General features: G+C 28.0%; 1 protein-coding gene, 3 long non-coding RNA genes and 2 pseudogenes across 10 annotated transcripts; 1 reads left to right on the plus strand and 5 right to left on the minus strand.

The window, feature by feature from the left end:
• Window positions 1-678: 678 nt before the first annotated feature.
• On the minus strand, window positions 679-4,559 carry LOC139785094 (uncharacterized). 7 transcript variants are annotated; one of them, XR_011721803.1, is made up of 4 exons: window positions 3,477-4,559; window positions 2,758-2,903; window positions 2,486-2,704; window positions 679-2,303 (listed from the first exon to the last, which is right to left on the minus strand). It is a non-coding gene; the product is annotated as an uncharacterized lncRNA (long non-coding RNA). The 7 variants fall into 7 exon arrangements; XR_011721801.1 differs by having other exon boundaries at window positions 2,486-2,686; window positions 3,477-4,546; XR_011721804.1 differs by having other exon boundaries at window positions 2,486-2,668; window positions 3,477-4,543.
• Window positions 4,560-7,529: 2,970 nt separating this feature from the next.
• LOC139785099 (uncharacterized) lies at window positions 7,530-10,569 on the minus strand. Its single transcript, XR_011721806.1, has 6 exons — window positions 9,747-10,569; window positions 9,469-9,653; window positions 9,186-9,375; window positions 8,912-9,072; window positions 8,629-8,816; window positions 7,530-8,532 (listed from the first exon to the last, which is right to left on the minus strand). It is a non-coding gene; the product is annotated as an uncharacterized lncRNA (long non-coding RNA).
• A 2,628-nt stretch (window positions 10,570-13,197) lies between these two features.
• On the minus strand, window positions 13,198-16,549 carry LOC139785097 (uncharacterized). The gene is made up of 6 exons (XM_071724251.1): window positions 16,486-16,549; window positions 15,775-16,305; window positions 14,913-15,480; window positions 13,888-14,303; window positions 13,508-13,767; window positions 13,198-13,209 (listed from the first exon to the last, which is right to left on the minus strand). The coding sequence occupies exons 1-6, from the start codon at window positions 16,547-16,549 to the stop codon at window positions 13,198-13,200; spliced, it is 1,851 nt and encodes a 616-aa protein (XP_071580352.1).
• Window positions 16,550-17,888: 1,339 nt separating this feature from the next.
• LOC139785101 (uncharacterized) lies at window positions 17,889-21,632 on the minus strand. The gene is made up of 2 exons (XR_011721808.1): window positions 20,926-21,632; window positions 17,889-18,037 (listed from the first exon to the last, which is right to left on the minus strand). It is a non-coding gene; the product is annotated as an uncharacterized lncRNA (long non-coding RNA).
• Window positions 21,633-22,687: 1,055 nt separating this feature from the next.
• Window positions 22,688-24,248, plus strand: LOC139785098 (uncharacterized; annotated as a pseudogene).
• A 1,308-nt stretch (window positions 24,249-25,556) lies between these two features.
• Window positions 25,557-26,905, minus strand: LOC139785093 (uncharacterized; annotated as a pseudogene).
• Between the last annotated feature and the right edge of the window lie 85 nt (window positions 26,906-26,990).

A 26,990-nucleotide genomic window follows, 5' to 3' on the forward strand; every position in this document is an offset into this window, starting at 1 on the left:
CCCACAGAACACGGAAACGCTTGCCGCGCGGCAAGAAGCGACACGGTAGCTAATAAACTTTTGGTTCTTACAGAAAAGTGACACGTTGCTTGGTTACCGCGTCGCTCCTTGCTGCGCAGCAAGCGTTTCCGCGTCCTGTGGGCAGAAGCCATTAGTCATAATTGTAAGGCCATAAGAAAATAGACCAATCACACTCGATTATTCTTCAAACGCAAGGAGATAATCGATTATGATTGGTTTATTTTTTTACGACCTTACGATTATGGCTGAATCTTTGTTACGTGCAATGGCCTTAAGTTTGATCAAAATAAGCTCATAATCGTATTCATATATCGCATCGTTTATATTAAAGGAAATTCAAGGTTTATTGTACTAATTGCCAGTTTACGTACAGAAATGATTTATTTTAAATTTTGATCAAATTACAATCAATACAAATATATCGGAAACAAGCAAGTTAGAGAATATCTCAGTTTTTTGGCTACCATAAGAATATTCAGATAAAATGACAGCTATTTTGTTAGGTGTCGATATATTGCATCAACCGCCATGTGTTTTTGCAAAATTCATGAGATACGTCCTATTAGTTATTATCATATCCGGAAGAAGAAACAACTGTTTTAAATTGATAACTGATTTTAATAAATGTTGATAATCAATTTAAAACAATTGATCATATCTATTTTATAGCTTAGTATAGTAAAGCTAGTTTATTTGTTCAGACATCCACATTTCCACTAAGTATTATTATAGTAATAAAGGTATGCGCTAAGTCTGTACTTTAGCTAGATATCATAAAACATGTATCATTCTTCTCTCTGGTACATCATACATTAGTATTACTAAGTATACGTTTACTTTCTTTTTAAATCATACGAAACAATGCAGAAAAAAACTCGATATCGAATTCTAAAGTTTGATATAGTGTATGCTTAGACTGTAGTAAAAGTAAAAAAATATATATATAATAATTAAAAGAAAAGGAAAAAAAAGAGAAAAAAAGAAAGAAAAGACGCTTAATTACGTGAAAAGTGTATTCAGAAATAAAAATCGATTCCTTGTGCACATCTGACCGTGTTAAATTCAAACAAGTCATTTTCGTCATCATCATAATGTTATTAATCAACACAGCTTTGAAACGTAAAAATCTAGTGTTGTTAAATAACTCTACTAATAATCGTAAATCAAAAACTCAATTTTCTCAAGTAAATAGAAAGGAACATCATTGGGAACACCTTTGAACCAGAATTTCTTGAAGCTGCCGCCTACCATTGTTACGATTAAATAATAACAGAAATCCATTTTCCTTGTACCGCATCGAGTTACATCTTAGTTATGTCACATTCATTTTTCGGTTTTCATAATCACCTCCGATAGCGCGTATCAAAGTAATCGACGAGATTATTGGGTCGAGTAATAAAGTGATAAAGTATCAAAGCAACAATACATATTTTACCTCAATACGGAACATTCGTGAAAAGTATGTTGAATAATTTGCCCATCGGATTAAGACACTATCAAGCTAAATTAAATAAACTCGATACCAGAACATCACACTACGAATACCAAATTGTATATATTGTGTAAGTACTGAGCGACATATCTAGATGAAAATCTATCCAGAGCGATAATTGACGTACAAACCGCGCGTTATCCAACCTAATATTGGATCGTTAAACGTTAACAAGTGACCAAGGTGTACCATACGATACATCCACATAAGTTAGGAGAGCTTAGTATAAAAATGAGGCACAGTTTCACAAACAGGAAATCCTTCTTACCAAATGCTACTCCTCTATCTCCCAATAAATATATCCGTATATCAAACATGACAGTGTAATTACCATCATTAAACTAAACCATGCATGGATATTAATATTATGTGTCCTTAATGTGTTTAAGGAGAATGACGATTTCTTAAATAACTGTCGTATTCTTATGTCGGTAACAAACAGTCTTAACAACGAGTGTAGACTAATCATGACGCGTTCTATAATCGTGTAATCCTTGCGTCGGTATGCGTCATGTTACGTGCTGGGAGTTAATAATTCTCATCAGGTGTAACGTAGCAACGTTAGTAGCGATTGGCAATTGGTGACGACGCAACGTAATTGCTTAATCACTGGTACCATTAATCAGAGTTTCTTTAGGCTTATTGCTCTGCTGCATATGAGGAGGACGAGACCGATGTTCTCTTTGGCCTTTAGGTCCCTGAGAACTGTTGTTAGATATGGATACGTCGTTCGCGGGTGTTCCTTCCTTGCTATTCATGGTCGATTGGTCGCACGGGCCGGCATTACTGCCTAAACAAATGTATATAGATTAACTCTAAATGTATTCATATACATATACAAATATGCGCGTCAGCCTACCGATCAAGCACGTCTTTCACACGCGTACACACGCACACGTGTACACGCGCACGTGTACACGCGCACGCACGCACACACACACGCGCGTGATCAATAAGTATTATTATTATTACCTTTATCAATGCTTGAAACATCTTGGCTGTCTAAAACAGTGTCTTCGTCATCGGTAGTACGACGATATTCATCTCTGCGATCTCTACGCTAGGTTGGAAGATGACTTTGTCTGCCACTCATATATCCTAAATTACTTCTCTGATAACCACCTCTTGACAGTAAAGCCCCGAACGCAATCTTCACTGCTGTCCAAAATATCTCTACGTAATCTTAATAAACTTTTATAAAACAATTTCGAAATAATACAAGCGATAATAATTTTTATTATTACCTCTCTATATATCTTAAATATGCATGAATTTTCTTCCAACTATATTTGTAATGTCATCAACTTTTCACGCTTGTTGAATATTTGCACCATGAGCACTAATAGCTAATCCCATCAGATCTTCTCGAACATTAAATTCATCGGTATATCTAAAATAAGGCAAATTTTACATAATGCAAAAACAGTAATTATTACATCTGCTTATATATATAAAATATATGATTACAAAGATAAATATAATTTACTGTCTGTATCAAAAATCTATAATTACTGTAACGTATACCTTAGATTAGATTTGTACGAACAAGCAATAAATATTGAAACATTATAGATGACGTTAAAAGATAATAGTTACTTTCCATTTACATCAAAACTCAGATAATTCTCACTTGTGATGTCATTCTGTCTTTATTATTCATTAATTGCCAAAAAGGCTAGAACGACGTCACAAGTGAGAACTTATCTGAGTTTTGATGTAAAAATGTAAAGCACCTATTAATATGTAAAATATAATTTATATATATTTATTTATTTACTAATAATATCATGTATATTTATATAAAATTCTAACCTCGCGAGACACCACGCGAGCACACGTCATTGCGTTAAAAGATATTAATGTATAATATAATTTATATATATTTATTTACCAATATTTTATCAATAAATATTTATATATAATAGTGAATTATATTTATTATATAATAAAAAATCCTACTAACCTCGCAAAACCACGCGAACACACGCCACACACGTCACATCGCACGATTTACACACGCGAAACTCGCCAAACTCGCCGCAATCTCGATCGCGCCGTCAATCTCGACCGCGCGCCAGCCAATCACGCACGCGGAAAAGCGGCAACACTACGTGCGAGATATTCGACTCCAAACAACAACTTCTCGCGTCTCCATGACTTTTTTTATTATAGACTAGCACACACGCGCGCTACGCGCGCGCTTTCACGTCCAAACTTTTTCCGTTCCATTCACCTTAAAATACTCGTCCTACATCACCATGTTTCTCCGTTAAAATGTATTCCCCTTCTCATCCATTGTACTAATGTTCATTCGCCATCTCTCGTTTCTTTTTTTCTCTCCGCTCACTTCACATATCTGTCTTTCCCATATTTTGTTTTCTTCTTTTTTTTTACTTCTCGCATAAGACTTATTACACTTCGCTTCCTTGGCTTTCATTTTTCTTTTTTTTTCCTTACACTTCACATTCGTTATCCCCTTTGCTTTTACTTCTCCCATTCTTCCTTTTTCTTCACTAATTATCTCTTCTCTTATTTTTTCAATATTTCCACCACCACCTCTAATTTTCTTTATTTTTTATTTTATTTACTGAAAGATAAATCTATCACATACTCGTTCTTTGTTACTAATTTTTCTTATTTTTTCCTTTATTTATCAAAAGATAATAATCTATTACATATTCGTCCTTCGTTTCCATCTTTCTTTTTTCCACCTTACTCTTCACATTCTTTATTCCACTATACCATTTTTTTCTCTCCGTTATTAATTCGTTCCCTTTTCTTCTCTACCGTACTAATATCTAATTTCCCATTCCTCTTTCCTCTCTGCTTACTTCAGGTTTCTATTTCTCCCATATTTAAATAATGTATAAATAATGTATAAAATGTGTGAAATAATGTATCAATTATCAATAATATATTGTCCAGTTCTTTCATACATCAATTAATTATTTCTTTAATAGTATGGTATTGTGGATAATTATCTTCATTCATACTCTCAAGTCAAAAAAATTTTGGAAAGGAACATTTATCATTTATAAGAAACCAATCTCCACATAGCTCATGAATCACATGTTTCATTACATTATTATTTTTAAATATTATGTAAATTTTTATTTTTATTAAAATTAGGAATTTCTGTAGAAATAAATTTATCAACTGTTTGGGGATTTATTAACAGTTTTATTTTAATTTAATCCATAAATGTATATACAGTAATTCACGTTTTTTAAATTCTGTCACATACATAAATGTATACAAGAATTTCATCAAAAAATTGTTGTCTAATAATAGGCATTAAATATAATTTTTTCTATTAAATATACTTGAGCACGTATATCAGGTCTATCTACAAGTTGTCGATTTAGAAGTAAATTTTCTCTATAATTTCGTGCTAATTTGAATTATAATTTAAAGTAAGAAAGATATCTGGTTTTTTATATTTTTAAACAATAGTCATAGTATCTTGATAATGTTGTAATATATATTACCTAACAATCTCACAAATGTTAATAAGTTATAATCAGTATAAAATTACCTTTTTTAAAAAGGTAAAAAAACAGCAAGTACACGCGTAGTGTATTATTACATCCAAAAAATTAAGTGATAATATTATTAATTTTAAATAAATAAAACTCAAGTGTTACATATAACCTTGAAGAAACCGAAGTGGTAATATCTTTATTTAAAAAAAATTAAAGTCTAAGTAGTATATACCAAATAATAGTAGCTTTAATTTTTCATATGTACATATATATGTAGGGGAGACCGGGGCTAAACCGCCATTTTTTTTTTGGTGCCGATTTTTAACAACAAAATAAATAATTTTAGTTAAATGTGGTATACCACTGTAAAGAGTAAACCTTTAGCTACAAAATTTATATAGGAAATTTTTATCTATGTTGCTTTGTTTAACCGGTATAGAGCAAAAACGACAACGGTGGAAAAATTGAAATCTCAAAAATGCCAGGGTTGAACCGCCACCCCCTCGGGGTAAATCAGTTTCAGGTTTGATCGCCCATGAAATATTAGACATCTACACTGGATTCGTGTTCAGCATGCATTACTCTTTATAATCAGTATATGCATTTATAATCACGTACCTCGAGATTTGGAGAGCAAATATTATTATAAATATTACAAAATTTCCACGCGCAGAAAATTTCACTTTTCACCACGAAAATACGTTTGTCCTTGTAAAAATCATAACACGGCAGGTAACCTGCCGAAACTCCGTTGGTCACATGGGTACCATAAGCAGTGTTTACAATGTTAATAGCGAGTTCGCACAATATACTGGTTCCGAGATATTTAATTTGGCGGTTTAACCCCGTTGGCGGTTTAGCCTCGGTCTCCCCTATATATATATATATATATATATATATATATATATATATATTCTATACATATATATATATACTATATATATATACTATATATATATATATATATATATATATATATATATATATATATAGAAAGACCTTTGAATGAGAATATAAAGAAATAATACCACTTAAATTTTATTTCTTAAAAATAAATGTATAACAATTATTCCAACCCATGTAGTAATAGCTTTAACAAAATTATAATATTACAAAAAATCATTTTAATCCTTTGTAACTCCTGGTAACAATACTGTTATAAACCGGCAAAGTGTTTATCAAAATTCTAAATCATGAATTTAATGTTTAATGTTTAATGTTTAATGTTTAATGTGTTTTTTTATTTTTGATAACATGAGTTACAAAGGGTTAATTATAAAGAATTAAAGAGGTAACAATACAAAATTATAATATTACAAAGAATCATTTTAATTATAAAGAATTAAAAAAGTATAAAATAAAAATATTTAATTAAAATAAATAAAATTTTCTTGTAAAAAGACTTGATGCTACTTTTTTACTCCTGTTGCATTCTTCCCTAAAGTATGTTTATTATTTTTTTTATTCAAAAAAACAAAATTTTAGTATTTTATTAATTTTTAAGGTTAAGCAGCGCTGTTTTTTTACAAAAATTTATTTTAATTAAATATTTTCATTTCGTATTGATATATGTTATGCCTTTTATAGTGTTATATATCTTATAAATAATATATCTTATAAATAGTATATACAGGGTAAAATTAAAGATGTTACAAACTATTATTCTATTTCTAAGGAAACAAAAATTTCATATTTTACTTAATGTTAGTTTTAGAAATAATAGTATGTAACACCTTTTAGTTTTACATCCTGTAAGTATATATTTTGCGACATAAAATATAATCACAATCTAGCGTGATTAATGTTTATAAAATAAAAAAATTTATAATTAAAATATTATAGCCATTGATATGTGAATGAATAAATAAAAACGTATTTGATTAAAAATAACTTTACTACATTAATTTCTTATAATTAATGCAAGTAAAAATTATAATACACATTAACGCTACGCTACACGAGCGTAAAATTTGCGTAAAAGTAATTTAACTTTAATAAATTCATTAATGGCGTTAATAAATTTTTTTTCTTATAACAACATTATAGTATAGATTTATATATATATATATATATATATATATATATATATTTATTAAACATACTGGTTTCAGTTGTGTGGAAAATATGATATCTATTGAAAATTTATATTTATATTTCTCTATTTCATTGACTATCTCCATTAATCTTTCCAAATCATGAAATCATTCAGCCCAGTCTAATGCAATTATGTAATGAATATTTTGCATAATATAAGTTCTATTATTGTGTTTTTAGTAGAGTTGTTTATTATCGTTCTACACGTTGCACTATTTATCTTATTATTCATGTCGCTAAGTGCTCATATATTCTAAAACTAAAATATAAAATAAATTAATTTATACTGAAATACGTGTACGATAACTTATTTCGCTATATGTATTTCGCTCGATATAATGATTACGTTTACATAGCAATATATAATCCGATTTAATAACTGCCGTATATTATTCGATTCAAAAATTTTTCTTTTTTTGATAATTTAGATATGAGCTTTTTTGATACTTAAACTACTACTTTTTTAGTATATAAATCAAAAATTAATTTAAATGTTTAGAATATTAAAATAAGTTCATGTTTAAAAAATTGTTATGATAAAAAAAAGAAAAATTTTGGATCAGATAATATACAATAGTTATATTAAACTGGAATATTAGGTGTATAAAAAAGTTCTGGGCTTTAGATTTCATGAAATTAAAACTATTTAAAATTTTAGTTATTCTTCCGCTTTTTTATGGTTTGAAAGTGTTGACATATAGTTTTTCAAAATGCCACGTAGTTTGGCATTTGATGTACATAATCTCAAAAATCGGTGATGTTTACAATGGCAATAACAAAAAAGCATATTCGATTTTCCATCCATCATTTTGCGTTTCATTTGAAGAAAAATGCTGCTAAAGCCACTGAAAAAATTTGTGCTGTATATGGTGAGAATGCTGTAACACATTCTACGTATAAAAGATGGTATCAACGATTTCGCGAAGAAAATTTTAATCTTGGAAACCATCCGCGTACTGGACGCCCTTTCTAATTTGAAACGGACGAACTGCAAGCATTACTCGATTAAAATTGTTAAAGCCGAATAAAATAATCATGGCGGATCGCTACTAACAACAATTGACCAATTTGAGTGATGCATTGGAGGAAAAGAAGCCATTTACTGTTCAAGGAGTGACGCCGTAAAGTAATTTTGCTTCATGACAATGCCCGACCACATACTGCGAAAACACAAGATTATATCTTTGCGTTGAGCTGGGAACTTCTCTCGTAAGTGACAGTATAGCCCAGATATGGCCTCTTCCGACTACCACCTATTCCGGTCCTTGCAGCATCACTTGGCCAATATACACTTTGCAGCAGTTGAAGAGGTCCGAAAATGCATCGATAACTTTATCGCCTCGAAGCCGGTGAGCTTTTATTACCAGAGAATTTATAAGCTGTCCGAAAGATGGTAGAAAATCATCGATAATAACGGAAAATATTTCGATGATTGAACTCTTTCTGTAAGTTTTCAAATAAAAATTAAATTTTATGAAAAAAAGCTCAGAACTTTTTTATATACCTAATATAAGCAGCCGTGTAAACGTCAATATTTACCTGTACACAATAGTGAAATGTGATAACTCTCTCTATAAATGTGCTGTTCATCATTTTCAGATACCAAGATAAGTCGATTTAACAAGCGATAGGATTATGTTAATTTTTTTCTTATACGCCTCGCATAAAGCTTTATCCGATTTTAAAACAGACTTATTATTCATGTTTCTATAAATGTGTAATATATTCTAAAACCGAAATGTAAAATAAAATTTTAATTATTGAAATACACATATAATAACGTATTTCGCTATACACGTATTTTGCTTGATATAATATTTACCTGTATACAATGAGACACGTTGACTCTTTCTGTGTTGTTCAACATTTTCAAATACCAAGGCAAGCTGATTTAACAAACATGACATAATCGGGTCAATTTTTTTCTTATGTACCTCGCATAAAGTCTTATTTGGTTTTAAATCAGGCTTGTTATTCTTGTCTCTGTAAGTGTATAATATATTCTAAAACTGAAATGCAAAATAAATTCTTGATTACTGAAATACAATTATGATAACGTATTTCGCTATATGTATTTCGCTCGATATAATATTTACCTGTACACAATAGTGAAATACGTTAACTGTCTCTATAGATGTGTTATTCATTATTTTCAGATACCAAAACAAGCTAATTCAATAAACATAATAGAATCGTGTCAATTTCTTTCTTATGCGCCTCGCATAAATTTTCATCTGGTTTTGAATTAAGCTTATTATTCTTATTTTTGTAAATGTACAATATATTCTGAAATCAAAATATAAAATAAATTTTTAATTATTGAAATATGTGTATAATAACGTATTTTGCTACATGTATTTCGCTCGATATAATATTTACCTGTACACAATAGTAAGATACGTTGACTTTCTTTGTAAACATGCTGTTTATAATTTCTAAGCACCAAAGCAAGTCAATTTCATGACAGAATCGTAATAAATTTCTTTTTCATGCACCTCGCATAAAGTCTCATCTGGTTTTATGTCAGGCTTATTCTTCTTCTCTTTGTAAGTGTACAATATATTCTGAAACCAAAATGTAAAATAAATTTTTAATTACTGAAATATGGTTATAATAACACATTTCACTACAAGTATTTCATGTGATATAAGATTTACCTGTATACAATATGAGACACGTTAATTCTCTCTATAAATGTGTAAATTTATCATTTCCAGACATCAAAGTACATCGACATTTTTATAACGGATGTAAAATCTTGATTACAAGATGTAATCAAGAAAAGAAGAGATGTTCAAAATAATGCTCTTCCTTAATTATCCAATCCTCAATCCCCAATCCCCCATAATAGAATCTCATAATAGAATCGTGTCGATTTCTTTCTTATGCGCCTCGCATAAAATTTCATCCAGTTTTATGTCAGGCTTATTATTTATGTCTCTATAAGCGTATAATATATTCTGAAATCGAAATATAAAATTAAATTTTAATTACTGAAATACATGTATAATAATATATTTTACTACACGTATTTCGCTCGATATAATATTTACCTGTACACAATAGTGAAACACGTTCTCTCTGTAGATATGCTGTTTATCACTTCCAGACACCAAGGTACACCGACATTTTTATAATAGATGTAAAATCGTGATTACAAGATATGTGATCAAGAAAAAAAGAAATGTTTGAAACAATGCTCTTTCCTAATCATTCAATCTTCAATTCCCAATCCCCAATCCCTGATTGTGTATTTATGTATGTGTGTAATATGTCACTGTGTGTGAGTGTTTACAATAGTGAATTTGAGTTCGTGGGTTTATTAAACCCAAAGAATTATGCGGATTAATTTTCCCTGGTTAATATGTATTAATCGCTATCCTTTTAGAAGAGTATTGATACTTCTACGAAAATTTATCGTGTCCATTGGTCAATTCAATAATTTAAATAATTAATTTGCATTTAATAATTCAAATTAAAACAAATTTTAATGTAAAAATATAAGTCAAAGATAATTTTAATCTAATGATCTAAGTAAGTTAAAGTTAATATTAATTCAATAATTCAAGTCAAAACCAATTTTAATTTAATAATCTAAGTCAAAATCAATTTCTATCAAATCAAGATTATTATTACTTCAATAATTTAGATTAAAACTAATTTCAATATAATTTAAATTAAAATCAATATTAATTAAATTAATTTAAATTACAATTAATTTTAATTTAATAATTTAAGTTGAAGTTAATGTCAATTAAATTAATTCAAATTAAAAATTTTAATACAATAATTAATAATCTAAGTTAAAGTTAACATTGATCTATAAACAATCTAAATTAAAATCAATTTTAATTTATTAATCCAAATTAATGCTATTTTTAATTTAATTAATTAATCCAAGTTAAATTAAATTTTCATCTAATAATCTTAATGAAAGTTAACTTTTACCCAAGTTAAAGTTAATTTCAACCTAAATTAAACAAAGAATAATTCAAGTCAAAGCTGATTTTAATTCAGATTAAGATTAGCTTCAATCCAAGTCAAAATTAATTTTAATTTAAATGAAAGCCAATTTCAATTAAAGTTAAAATCAATTTTAGACAAAATTAATTTCAATTCAGGTTAAAATAAAATCCAAGTAAATTTCAATTTAAATTAGAGCCAATTTCAATCAAAGTCAAAACTAATTTTAATCAAAAAATCAAAGTTAATTTCAATTCTAGTCAGAATTACCTTAAGAGCAAAAAGTTGTCTTTAAGTCGACTTGAAGTTAATTTGTACCGAAACTAACTCGGCAGAGAAGTCAACTTTTTTAAAGACAAAAGTCAACTTTGTTATGACGAAAAGTCGACTTTTAGTTGACTTATGAAAGTCAACTTTCCGTCGACTTTTTGTTGACTTTTCGTTAATTATGCTCTTAGGGCCACTTCGACCAAGCTCTGATTAACTTAATCATTGATTAGTCTATTGGAAATGATTAATCGCATTTGCCAATCTGCTTAAATGCGATTGATCATTTTCAATGAATTAATCAACGATTAAATTAATCAGAGCTTAGTCAAAGTGGTTCTTAGGGTAATTTTAATCCCAGTTAAAACTAATTTCAATTTAATAAATTACAATCAATTTTAATCCAAGTTAAGACTAATTTTAATACAAGTTAAAATATTAACTTAATTTAAATCAAATTCAATTTTAATTCAAACAATCCAATAATAAGTCAGAGTTCAATTTAATAATAAGTTAAATTTTAATTTAACAATCAAAATTAAAGTTAAATTAAATTCAATAATTAAAATCAAAATTATTTTTAATTTAATAACAATCTAAACAAAACTAATTTTACTTTTACTTATCTAAATAAAAGTTAATTTTAATTTAATAATTCAAATTTAAAATCTATTTCAATAAAATCATTTAGATTAAAATCAATTTTAAAAATCAAAATTAATTTCAAACAAAGTTGAAGTTAATTTTAATTCAAATCGGAACCAATTTCAATCAAAGTTAAAATCGATTTATTATTATAAACTTATATTTTTTATATTTTTTATATTTTTTCTTCCTTGTATTATTTTTTTCGGAAATAGCATCTCCTTGTTTATATGTTTTTACTAATAATGAAATATGACATAAGGTATTTTTTTATCATACTAAGAGTACTTATTCAAAAGTTAAAATTTTGTTAAGACTTATTTAATATATATTCCTAGATACAAAAACTATCTTCAAATTTAATCTGAGAAGAAATTAGAAAAGTTATATATACATATATATATAAAGGTTATTAAAAGTTATATTTTATTTCATAATTATTATTTGGATTTTTATTTACTCTACCATTCTTTTGCATTAATTTGTCATATATTATTACTTATTTGTTTTTCATTATGTTTTATCAATCAAGTATTTCTTTATAAACATAATTTTTTACTTCGTTAGATAAATTATCATTATTTAAATAAACTTTTAACGAATCCCAAGAACGAACTCGCGAAAATGCAACATACAATTGTCCATGATTAAAAACATCTTTTCGAAGATCTATTGCAATTTTGTCAAAGGTCTGACCTTGCGATTTATTTATAGTCATAGCAAATGCTAATTTCACCGGAAATTGTCTTCTTTTGAAAGTGAATGGATATACATTTTCGCAATATAAAGTGATACGATTAAGAAAGATAATTTCTCCAGTCTTGTTACCTGTCAAAATTTCGCAACGCAATAAGTTATTATCTAAATCTAAAACTAATAATCTGGTACCATTGCATAAACCTTCATTAATACTAAGATTTCTAATAAGTATGACAACAGTGTATTTTCTCAAACGTAATTCATGCGGTGGGAGACACGTTGGGTTTAAAGAGTTAAGATATTCTGTCAAAATTATTTCATGTATATCTTCATTATCTCCAGTTGTTTCAGGAGTATCTACACTTGTATAAACTCTCTCTGTTGTTTCATCCAACAAACTTACTACTTTTTCGTTTATTTCATCAACATCGACATTTCTTGCAGATAATATAACGTGATTAGCCATAGTTTTATATCGTTTATGTGTTATAATGTCTCCATACATATCTTTTATCATATCAGAGTTAACGTTTGCTACACATTTTTCTGGAATATGAATATTATCCGAGTGATCATTTAAAGATCCGTTACCTAAATTTAATAAAAATTGTGCAAATTCTTTTTCTTGAGGTAAAATTCTCATATTTTGTGTCAATGAAAATATTTTAAATTGTTTCCATAGAGTACTAAATTTTATCGATAAATTTATAATTTCACAACGCGTAGCTCTTTCTTTTATAGGTAATAATTGTCTAAAATCTCCACCAAGAAGAACGATTTTACCACCGAAATATAAATCATTTTGCATTATATCGCGTAATGTTCGATCCATTATTTCTAATACATAACGTGGTGCCATAGGAGCTTCATCTACAACAAAAACATTCACAAGTTTTAAATTTTCAGCTTCTTTAGACTGAACTTTAATGTTCGATGTAGAATCGGCGAAAAGAGGTACAGGTAATCCAAAAACTTTGTGTATTGTTTTTCCATTTGGAAGTAATGTCGCAGCAATACCAGTAAATGCCATGGTACTTACTACTTTTCCTCTGCTTTTAAGTAAATAATACAATGTTGTATAAATAAAAGTTTTACCGGTACCACCTGGACCATCAATATAAAAACAAGTATTATTGTAAGTATTATTGTTATTTATTGTTGCTTCTAAAATAATATCAACAATTTGTTTTTGTTCTACACTTAATTGTTCATATTGTCGTATACCTATCAATGTATCCTCCTCAATCTGTTCTTCATTGTCTATTATTACTTGTTCCTCTGTTTCTTGTTCCATGTCAGGAAAATTAGTAATATTAGATCCTTCTATTTGAAGCAAATTGTCAATATAATTGTAAGCTTTCTTTATTCCCATTATAGGTCCAAATCGTCTTATATAATCTTCGGACATATCTTTTTTAAACTCGTCCCATAACTTTTTCGGATAAACAGGTTGACAATGAATCAAAATTCGTACGAACAAGTTACGAAGTCGTCTTGGCATCATCCAAACTTTTGCTTCATTCATTGCACGATACCATTCTTCATCATCTTCTATGAGTCCTAATGCTAAACATGCGGCACTGAAAGTTTCATGTACTTCGTTATTGACTGTTCTTAATTCTTGAAAACTCGTAGCTCCTCTAACATGTAATAAAAGTATACGTAAATGAAACAATTCTATCTGAGAAGGACTGACGGAATACATACGACCAATACAATTAAAGTATCTTTGACGTTTCTCCCAGCGATTAATGATTCTGCCGTTAATTGTAACTTTTTTAAATACATAATAAGATGGAATATCACTATATAAATATTGTTTTGCTTCCTCATCTCGAGAATTTAACTCAAAATAATCTAACAACATTGTTACTCGTTCCACGGCAGATCTTATCGCATCATTATTAATGTTTTCATCGATTATTACATTATGTTCGTTTGGTAAATGAACCGGTAAACGAAATATAGCGTGACTTTTTTCTTGCAAAGATTTGCTTAAAATACGCCAACATGCTTCCACGGGCCCAACATAACGAGCTTCGATAAAATTTTGAATTTCGTCATGAGTTATTGTTTTATCTATATTTTCTCCAATAATTACGGATGCAGCGTCATGACCTTTATAAATATATTTATACAAATATTTTACAGATCGTATACTTGTAACTATTTCAACATTAATATGGCTATTAAATAAAAGTAAGAGCATTGGATTAAATGGAACAACGTATCGATTATCAACAACATACCGCCCAGGTCTTTCATATAGCAATCCATTATTTCTTCGACGATATTGCGGATAACCATCTTCATCCATAGTCGTCTCAAGTTGAAATGGTTTTGGAAAGTGTTTCGAACATTTATCATTTATCAGACACCAATCTCCACATGGCCCATGAATCATATGTTTCATAACAATATTGTGCAAACTTTCATTTTCATTAGGATTAGGAATTTCCGCAGAGATAAATCTATCAACTGTTTCAGGATTTAATATTTTACAGTTGTGTTTTAATGTAATCAACAAATGTATGTCTGGTAATCCACGTTTTTGAAATTCTATTACGTAAACATATGCCAGAACTTCACCAAAAAATTTTTGTCTAACGATAACGTCAATCAAATAATCTTTCTTTATATTAAATACACGAGCACATATATCTGGCCTATCTGCAGGTTGTTGACCCGGAAGTAAATTCTCTTTAATTTCGCGCCAATTTGGATTACATGTCATAGTAATAAAGATATCTGGTTTTCCATACTTTCGAACAATAGCCATCGCATCTTGATAATGTTGCAACATATTACGAGGTGAACCTACAAATGTTGATGGAAGTATAATCATTTTTCCAATGTGAGCGTCGCTATTATTGGCAGCGTTTGCTAAATAATCAATTAATCCTTGATATGTCTCAGCTCGTAATTGTTTTTGATTCTGTTTACAATAATTAATTCGGTCCTTCTCAATTTTAACATAACTATCTACAAGCCACTGCTGAAATAATCGTCTTCCCATGACAAAAATATTAAAATTATTACGTATAGCTATTCGATATTTTATGTATGCAGCTCTACTTATTCGTTTATTACTAACTCTGCGTTGTAAATTACCATGCCAACCTTGATTACCGTACGGATAGTACAATGGGTAAATCCATGGTTCTACATTTGGATCCATTGTACTGACTTGTTGTAATGTCTTGTTACATTTATTATAAATTGTCACGTAAGTTTCCGGAATTTCACCATCTGCCGTAGTAGAAAAAACAGCTGCAACTTCATTTACCTTTTGAACATTGTACCGACCACGATCAATGCCTTTTTTTGTTAAAAATCCTAATTGTAAATCAGGTATACTGTTATTTTCAGTCATTTGCATTTGAATTTCTTCGTGTATCATTCGATAAGATTTTGCAAAAATGTTATTCGTACGCATTACATTATCTATTGAACGTAAAATTTCTTCATCGAGATTCGAGTTTCGATGTAATCGACACTCTGTCGCTTCATTGTTATCAATGATGAAAAGTTGACCATAACTTGGTATTTCATTTGGTGTGGGATATAATGCGGTATTGATTTGATAATAAATTTGTCCTTGAATTTTAAAACAATACGGTCCACGTCTTTGTGCGCTCAAGTCTGACAAATTTGCATTAAAAGATGCGAATGAAAAAATGTTATTATATCCTCGAATACGATTGTAAAAATGTTTTGATTTTGGATGATTTCCAATAAACAATTCATACAGTTCATGTGGAGGTTGGGGTAAAGGATTTAACTCAACAGATCCATGACTACAGCAATCATTAAACGAATTACCTTTATTAGCTACTTTTTCCGAATTAAAATGTTTTGCACCGCAATGTTTACAACATACATTCATTTCTCCTATGTAATGTTCTATAATATTTTCTAATTGAATAATGTGAGATGTATTAACATCCGTGTATCCTTTTCTTAAAGCTCGTGTTCTTTCCATGTACTTTGTTTTTCTATTTCTATCAATTACATTAGAAAGAATTGATTTTGAATCTATTATTTTATTATTTGTTACATTACATTGTGATGACACTTCATGTGAAATAATTAAATCTTCGAATGTGTTATCATTTAAATTTATTAATCTATTTGATGTGCTAGGTATTGAAGAAATAATATTATTACTTAGTAAAGTTTCCTCAGTTATGTTATGAGTATTCTGAGATATTTCAATATCATTATCAACATTAAAACATTTTATACTATCATTTGTCACAATAACTTTATTACTATTTTCTATTGTAGAAAAATTAGTAATAGTTGATGTATTAATTGCTTGTGATATGGTGTGTGTAAAAGGTATTTCATTTATTTCATGTACTACATTTTCAAATGAATTAGAAGAAATTTGAGAATCTATTACTATTTTTGAAAAACTCGTAGAAGCTTGGTTTATATTTGGATAAATTTGACTAATATTTGATGAAGATAGGCAATCTTTCTTACTTATTAATCGTTTTGCTTCTCGTCTTTTAGCCTGAGATTTTGCTCTTTTTTCTCGTTTATTACGTTGAAATTCTTCTTCTTCTTCAACTGTTCGAACCACTTTTCTGCGAGGCATAGTTAATTATTATTTAAATAATTTTAATTTAGTTATGTAAAAACAGTTTTAATATATATTTAAACGTTCAAAATTAATATTAATTTTGTTATAAAATTAATTTAATTTAGTAAAACTCAATGTCAAAGTAATAATTTAAATTAGTCAATTTCAATTCAACAATATAAATCAATGTTAACTCAAAAATATTTCAAGTCAAAACCAATTTCAATTAAATGGTTCAAGTTAAAGCTAATTTTTTAATTAAATAATTCAAGTCAAAGCCAATTTTAATCCAAGTCAAAGCCAATTTCAATCCAAGTCAAAGCCAATTTCAATCCAAGTCAATGCCAATTTCAATCCAAGTCAAAGCCAATTTCAATCAAAGTCAAAGCCAATTTTAATTCAAGTCAATGCTAATTTCAATCCAAGTCAAAGCCAATTTCAATCCAAGTCAAAGCCAATTTCAATCCAAATCAATGTCAATTTCAATCCAAATCAAAGCCAATTTCAATCCAAATCAAAGCCAATTTCAATCCAAGTCAAAGTCAATTTCAATCCAAATCAAAGCCAATTTTAATTCAAATTAAAACCAATTTTAGTCCAAGTCAAAGCCAATTTTTGAATCAAGTCAAAATCAATGTTATTTTTATTTTATTTTTATTTTTATTATATAAATTAAGGTAATACAAGTATATATAAATAATTTGAAAATATATCCCCCTTCAAATTGGGAGATATTTTTTAAGAGGAGAACAGTTGCACCTTCACTACAAATATCAGCGGATGGAACTGAAAAATAAAAAAAAACAAATATATTAATAAACCTTCTATGAAATAGACAAAACTTTCTATAAAATATATTGCATTCTTACTTTTTAACCCTTTTATTAAAAAGATAAAATTAAAATTATAAAAATCTGCGACTTACAAGGAGATATCACTATTGACTCTTTATCGATTTTAATCTCTTTTTGCTTCTTTATTGAAGAAGCTTTGTTTTCGTAAACCTCATATATGAACTTTTAATCACGTATAAAGCTGAGTCTAATTAACCAATTCTTAAAGAATTATATATAAAATAAGGATAGAAAAGACCGAAAAAAAATTTTTTTAATTTTCGATGTCAATGTGTTCAGAATATTCTGAAACGTTAAAAAATCGCATTTTTTTTATGTATGATGTGTGTGTGTGTGTGTGTGTATGTGTGTCTATGTGTCTATGTGTAGATTCCCTTTATTCGTATATAAAACTGAGTTTAATTAATCAAATTTTAAAGAATTATATATGAAATAGGAGTAGAAAAAACTGAAAAATATAATAAAATTATAAATAACTCGATATCTCAAAAGCGAAAATTAGAGCTACTATAGATATTTCCCAAAAAATTCAAAATTTTATTTAAAAAATAAATCCCTTTACCGATTTTCGCTCAATTAAATACCAACTTTCCTTTAATGATAGGGGAGATCGGGGCAAACTTGACACGATTTTTTCAAAGACAATTTTCAACAATTAATTAAAATTTTCATACAAATTCAATGGTACACATTTAAAGAGTGTTTCTTCAGGTACAAAATTGCTTAAAGAAGTTTTGCTGTACGTAGCTTAGTTTTGCTCCCAGGAAAGGAAAAGTGATACAGAGACAAATTTTCAAATTGAAAAATTTCGGGGCAAACACAACACTGACTGATCGACACAATTTGATCTAAAACTCATTTTTTTGTCTAAAACTAAAAATATATTGTTTATCGTGTATTTGGAAAGTACAAAAATTCTGAATTAAGTAAAACAATTATTGGAAATAATGAAAACAAAATTTGTTAAACTTTCAATTATTTTTATCTAAATTTGTTTAAAAAATTAATTTACGCAAATAAATTCGCGATCGGACATGCACATACATTTATCATGAGCTATATGGCTATATAATAAGTATCGTTTGTTATTAGGAGCTAATGAAATGGCATGGTGTCGACTTTGCCTTGAACTTCATTTTTCACTTTTTTTTCACTGCAAAAACATGAAAATTTTGATAATACACAAAAATTATTATCGGATTCGTATAGAACATCAAATTTCCCCTTAAAATCATTTACATATAGGTTCGCAAAAGTAAAACTCAATGAAAGAAATTTTCGAGAGATCAAAAAAATTACTTTTTACCATTAAAAACGCTTATGTCGTGCTAAAAATTACATAATAACTTAGAATGTCACCAAATTCCGTTGATAATACTGCACATAAAGACGCATTTACAGTAGGAAAGGCAAGTTTCTACAATAGATTTAAATAAATTGACAAAAAACCTAGTGGCAAGTTTGCTCCGGTGTCGAGTTTGTCCCGATCTCCCTTACTCTACATTAAAAAAAAATTAAGCCCGATATCTCAAAAATTACGAAAGTTAGTGCTATCACAACATTTCTAACATTATCACGCACGCACGTAATACACACACGTGCACACGCACATACTTTTAAAACATTGAAACCTCTATTTTTCATTGCATATTTTTATAGCTTACTTCGAGAGCTTTTCAAAACACTATAAAAAAGTATTTTTTTATTAAGTACTTTTTAAATTATGAGTGTATATATACATATATATACATATACACATACCTACATACATACATACAAATGTATACAGATATTTTGTTAAAATATGTTTTTTTTTTAGATGTTTTAGAATATTCTGAACACGTTGTTCATGAAAACTCAAAATTAAATTTTTAATCCCACAACAAAGCTTCTTCTATGAAAAATCAAATAAATATTTTTTAATATTCAAATGGCTCCGTGAATTTAAAATTCAGTATAAAGAATCCTGGCTGAGGTAATATTTTTCGTAATAATTTCTTTACAGTTTTTAGATACTTAGTATCATAAAATAAATCAACAATTTAATTGGGGAAGAAAGGATTTCACTACTTTAATCAGAATTGTATTCAAGTCTGACAATTTGTCGTTGTGCAGTTGAAACTATGGTTGAAATAATATTTTTCTATTAAAAATAATAAAACACAAAGATCCTGTTATGGCTAAGAAAAGCCATAACAGGATCTTCGTGTTTTATTTAAATATCCAAATATGTTTTATTTAAGTATCCAAATAAAAAATATTTATAATTCAGTATAAAGAATAGAGTAAGGAAACTCTATTCTTTATACTAAATTATAAATATTTTTTATGTGGAACATTCTTAAAATTAAATGTAAATTTTTCAAGATAATTGGTATTAATACAAAACTGATAATATATATATATATATATTATCAGTTTTGTATTAATACCAATTATCTTGAAAAATTTACATTTAATTTTAAGAATGTTCCAATTGTATATATACAGGGTGATCCGAAACTATCGTTTGTCCTTAAAATGTCGTATTCCTGACTTAATTTTGAGACGATTTTTCCTTTACCAAAACTTTATCCGAAGCTTAGTTTTTGAGTTATTACGAGAAATATTCAGCGAATTACGGAACGAGTACGGAAGGTAGGCAGGGGCGGCGCGACTCACCGTCCGACGCGGGTGATTATGTGGGGTGCTCGCTGCGATCAGTGATCGGTGCTTGCTACACGCGATGGATGTACACACGATACGCGTACACACACACACACACACACACACACACACACACACTCACACACACACAATTACTCACTCATTCATTCTTACCTTGCAGAGATTCGATGTCTTCATACTGCTGATGAATATTTGCTTCATGACCGTTGATGTCAATGAGACGTTCCCATGACACGCCGAGTAATTCTCAGTCATCGAACGATTAATCGGTAATAATTAACAGCGATAAACCGGTAGATTTGCTTATTAATCTTATCGGTCAAGTGCGTGAGTAAATCCGTGAACGTGTCGATACGTGATACAATTTGTCAAAGAAAAAACTTCTCGCGTATTAGAAGTTTATTCTTTGACAAATTGTATCACGTATCGACACGTTCACGGATTGACTCACGCACTTGACCGATAAGATTAATAAACAAATCTACCGGTTTATCACTGTTAATTACTACCAAATAATCGTTCGATGACTGAGAATTACTCGAAGAAAGAAACACATTACGCACAATCACATCACAGTAAAAGGAAAACTTCTACTTGATTACATCACAGTAATTAAGTAGAAGTTATCCTTTTTTTATTAATTGTCACGTAATCAACACTTTTACGAATTTACTCGCGCACTCGATCATAAACAATTACGGTTAATGCAATTAATTACTACCGATTAATTAATTATTACTTTAAGAAAGATCACTTTAAGAAAAATCACTTTAAGAAAGAAACGCGTTAAATACTTGACTGCACAGCGCACGTTAACACGATGCTCGATGCGGAGCACTTCTCGACGACGACAACAAACAGTCAACAGGTTATGTTGGTACTAGCGCTGCCGAACGTAAACATGTGACATTATGGAGGATTCACACTGCGTTCGATTGCGTCTCCATCACGCGTGATTGGCACGAGACACATGTCTTGTGATTAGCTGAAACCTCCGCGGTACTTACGAAAACGTGTAGTATTACTGCGAACACAAGATGTTCCACGTAGAAATGTGTTGGTCGCTCTGAAAAGAGCGAATTTATCTTTGGTCGCTCTGAGAAGAGCGGATTGGTTTGAAATTGAAAAAATTTTATAACAGGTGCTCAAAATGACCACCATCCATTCTAACGCAAGCTCTCATGCGTTTTAATAAATTTCTTTCGACGTTCTCCATCATTTCTTCGTCGATGGCCCAAATAGCATGTCGCAATCTTGTATCTAAGGGCCTAAGCAGAATGGCTGTCTTATAACCTTAAGGCAGTGTTTTATGCCTTAAGTCTTTGTCTTATGTAACGCACAATACTGTATTAATGTTTCCTGTCTTGTGTAGTATACGCGACGTTTTAAGGAATAAACGTAAAACGTGTGTATATGTATAAACACAAATAACAATTATATTATACAATTAATAATGAATATTTGTAAATAGTTATGACATAATACATTTTAAACTTATAAATATGTAATAATAATATTTCATATTCGAAATATATTTCAATAACTGTGAATATAACCTAACTTCTTTGTTCAAAGAAATTTATCTAATGTACTTATAAATAAAATGTTCTACTAAATTAAATATTATTTGATTTAATAGTATTATATATGTTTAAAAATCTTGTTAATTATTAAATTTGTATAATATTTAATTTAATTTATTTTACAGAAAACAATTTTAATTTCAGGTATATTAAAATAATGCATAGAAATAAGCAATTTTTATTGCTTGTTTTACATTGGATGCTTTTGTATAAATTATTAAAACGAAAAAAAAAACAAATTAGATGGTATAAAAGAAGATGGTACGTGCGACCAATAAACCAACTGAGATACAAATACGGAGCTTATGAGACACTTACCAAGATTTAAAAATGATGAAAATTTATTTTTTCGTTATACGAGAATGAATTTATGTTTATTTAACAAATTACTTCAATTAACTGAACCTTATTTAACAAAAAATAGCTATCGAGCATTTCCTGCAGAACAGAGATTGATAATAGTATTAAGGTAATTATAAGTAATTCTTTTATTATTTTTTCGAAATAATTATATTTTGTAGAATAACAATAAAAAAAGAAATTTTATTAAAGTAACAAAGACAGATTCTGTGATAGACTAAAACAAGTATTCTAGACTAAATATAAATGTTGAATAATATTAAATAGTATTAATAATATTTTATTTTTGTCAGATATACAAAATTGCCTAAAATAATTATTACTCGAAACATGCTTTAATAGAGAATGAGAGAGAGAGAAATGGAAAATTAATAATCTTTTTATAATAAATATATTAATAACGTAGATATTTTAATGAAAATGTATTTCAGATATCTTGCCACTGGAGATCTTCCTTTGTCTATCGCTCTATCATTTCGAATTGGTGAATCAACAGTGCGTATGTTAATTAAAGAAGTATGTCAGATATTAATAAATGTATTACAACCACTGTATCTATCACAACCAAGTGAAGAAGAATGGAAGTCGTATGCTGAAGGATTTGGAAGAGATGGAATGTGCCAAATTGTGTAGGGGCAGTAGACGGAAAACACATTACCTTGCAATGTCCCCTAATTCGGGAAGTCTTTTTTATAATTACAAAAAATATTATAGTATTGTTTGATGGCAGTGGCAAACCATGTATATAGATTACGTTAGTTGATGTTGGTGCATACGGTGGTAACAGCGATGGCGGAATTTTTAACGATTCATTAATTGGAGAAATTTGAAAAATGAAAATTTAAATCTACCAAAGGGAACGTTCAAATTACCTGGAAGTCAGATCTGTACACCAACTTTTTTATTGGCAGACGATGCTTTTGCATTAAATACGAGAATTATGAAGCCATATACCGGAAGAAACTTAAATGAAGAACAAAAATATGCAATTATAGATTTTCTCGGGCTAGGCGAACAGTCGAAAGCGCCTTTGGAATATTTTCCAATAGATGGAGAATATTTCGACAATCCATTTGTATGCTGCCAAAATCAGCCGATTTGATAACAACAGCATCGCTCTGCTTACATAATTTTGTAATGGTTGAAGAAGAACGCTGTAAACTAAAGTTATACAGCACAACTGAATTTCTTGAAAACGATACAAATAATCAGGTAAAATAAACATTTAAATATTTTTATTCTGCAGATAATATATATATATATATATATATATATATATATATATAACTTATTTTGTGTTTAAACTTTTGATAAATTAAAAAAATTTTAATATTAATAATTAATATAATAAAATAATTAAATAAATGCAGATACATTATGTGTATATAATATTGTTATTAAAATATTAATTACTGTATATTTTTTAAATTTAATTAACCATGCTATTTTTATTTATAAAGGAAATGCAGTGGTTGTCTTCATCGGAAACCTATGTTATAATGAAACCGTATCTTCTGCTTCGAAACAAAGAGACACTTTGTGTAAATATTTCATATCACCTGAAGGAGAAGTACCGTGGCAATACGATTACGTGCGAAGGGGTACATATGGTGAAAATATTTAATAATATTATAAAATAATGGTTTCTATACACATACATTTAATTTTCGGTTATTTATTTAATCTTATTCTTTCTAATAAAATGTTAGTATGAAAAAAGAATGTGTTCAAGAATTATATAGTTTGATATTTTTTAGTAGCTTTTTGACAACATAATTTCTAAACTGAACTCTACTTAAGTAAAAAAATGAATAAGATAAAGTTTTAGAATCTTTATATATATATATAGTTCTTGTGTTATATAATTAGAGTTTGACAATAATGCCGTACCGATTTTGCATATTGTTATATGTAAAGTTTATATACCGATTATCTCCTTACTGCTAGATCAATTAATATTAATTTCTACAACCTAATTAACTTTATTTACTGAAAGTTTATACATTGCAGCAATTAAGAAAAGTTTTCTTAATAGTGAAATGTCATTACAAGCAAAATATTAATGCGCATAGTATTACCTATATTTATTAATTACTTTTTTATTTATTAATGAAAGTCATTTATATATTTTGTTTTTATTGTATTTGTCTTTAGTCATACGGCATAATGTTTTAACTATAATGTTACAATTTTTTGTAAGTTGATGTGTATCTAGTAATAAAGATCTATGTAAATAAAAACAAATACCACAAATCGAATTTTTTATATAATAATTATATAATTAGCAAGATATACATTACAAATGTATACAAATGAAGCAATTAAATAATAAACATAGTTAATAAGGAAAGTGCTTTAGAACTATTAATGCACATACAAATTAATAAGTAAATAACAATAAAATCATAATGTCTTACTTTTAGAAAAACAAAATAGTACATATATTAAAAACATTATTTTTCTTAAATTACCTTTTAAAATCTTATGTTATATGTAACAGTTTTAATAATATTACATATATAGTATAGTATAGTGAAGATCACATATCAGATCATCTATCACATATCTATCATCTATCTAAGATCACCTATCACATAGATAAAAAATGTTAAACAAAAATATTGTTTTGCGTATTAAATAATAAAATTATGTTAGATTTAAAAAACAATGTGACTGAAAATATTATTTTAAACTTAAAATCTTACTTAAAAGAAACAGTCTTTTTTATAATATCACATATAGTAATGTATCACATATTGTAATAAAAAATACTGTACTAATAAAAAATAAAAATAATGTATGAAAAAAATAAAAATCATTAAAGCAAAAAATATTAATTCTTTATAGTGGAGAAAATAAAGCATCTGTTATCATTTTCTTTCTTATATTTTCTCAGATTGTGGAAGATTTGTCAAGTGAGCAACAATAAATTGTGTAAATGCTTCGTCTTCATTATTGTTTTCACGTTTGTTATCTAAAACATTGATGATTTTCTGGCTAACCGATGTAAACATATTGTCTAATTCCTTTGTTTCATCGACTTTACTTTTTTTAGATTTAGGTTTTGTATGTAATACGTCTGATTGTGAATCTTTGTCAATGTTGCGTTTATGTGTTACGTGTGCTTCAAGAGTATCTTCTAAAATATTTTCTTTATTATTTTCACCATTAAAATTATTATCTTCTGTTTCGTGCATAGAATGACTTGATTTTCCTTTGGTATCAAATACTTCATTTGAACTAGATTGTGGAATTTCTGTTGATAGTTCTAAAGATAATGTAGATGTTGAAGCTTTATTTGCTTTTATATTACTGCATGTTCTGAAAATATAAGAATATATAAGTATATATACATATTATACTATTAAAATGCGGATTTTCAAGCAATTATCATTATAAACCTTCGTCTCTTGATATAATTGTCAAGAAAAGATAATTGAGTATAAAATGCAAAAGGTTTATGAGTTGAAGCACCACTTCCACTCTTATATTGACTATCTATTATTCGTTTCTCACGATTATATTGATTTCTTAGAGATGTGCATCTAGTTTGACAATAATCAGGTGTATATAAGTTGCCTGTAAAAATGTTGAGATTTTATCATTATAATTAGCATAATATATATTAGCAATAAGACATAATAAGAAATATTAATTAAAAATATTTGATATTTACCATAATTTTTATTTTGCATTATTTTAGAAATTTCTTTCCAAGCATTATCTTTAATTATTATATTTTTAAAATCTTTGTGTCCTTTATTGTACAGAAATGGCCGTTCTCTATATAATTCAATTAGAAAAGCATCACCGTCTTTTTCTTCTATAGAAATATTATTTTCATTTTTATTTGACACTTCATTGTCTGTACAATATGTATTATTAGATTCACAATAGTGATGATCTTCCATTTTTACTAAAAGGAATTAATAAAAGGATATAGATAACATTAGATAATATACGTACATACATATAGATTTTGTTAAATATTATACAAATTTAATAATTAACAAGATTTTTAAACATATATAATACTATTAAATCAAATAATATTTAATTTAGTAGAACATTTTATTTATAAGTACATTAGATAAATTTCTTTGAACAAAGAAATTAGGTTATATTCACAGTTATTGAAATATATTTCAAATATGAAATATTATTATTACATATTTATAAGTTTAAAATGTATTATGTCATAACTATTTACAAAATATTCATTATTAATTGTATAATATAATTGTTATTTGTGTTTTATACATATACACACGTTTT

This window comes from Temnothorax nylanderi, unplaced genomic scaffold, assembly GCF_030848795.1.
Source record: "Temnothorax nylanderi isolate EJ_2023f unplaced genomic scaffold, tnyl_v1.0 TNYL_tig0737_pilon, whole genome shotgun sequence".
Classification (NCBI taxonomy): domain Eukaryota; kingdom Metazoa; phylum Arthropoda; class Insecta; order Hymenoptera; family Formicidae; genus Temnothorax; species Temnothorax nylanderi.

Bases quoted from the DNA above. Each gene is read 5' to 3' on its own strand.
- LOC139785097 (XM_071724251.1), bottom strand. From the start codon at position 16,549: ATGAATGTATGTTGTAAACATTGCGGTGCAAAACATTTTAATTCGGAA. The intron at 15,481-15,774 runs GTAATTTACAAC...CAACATTTGTAG, and splicing joins CGGTAATCAAGGTTGGCATG to GTTCACCTCGTAATATGTTG. The intron at 14,304-14,912 runs GTATGTTGTTGA...ATTACATGTTAG, and splicing joins CTATATGAAAGACCTGGGCG to AGGAGCTACGAGTTTTCAAG.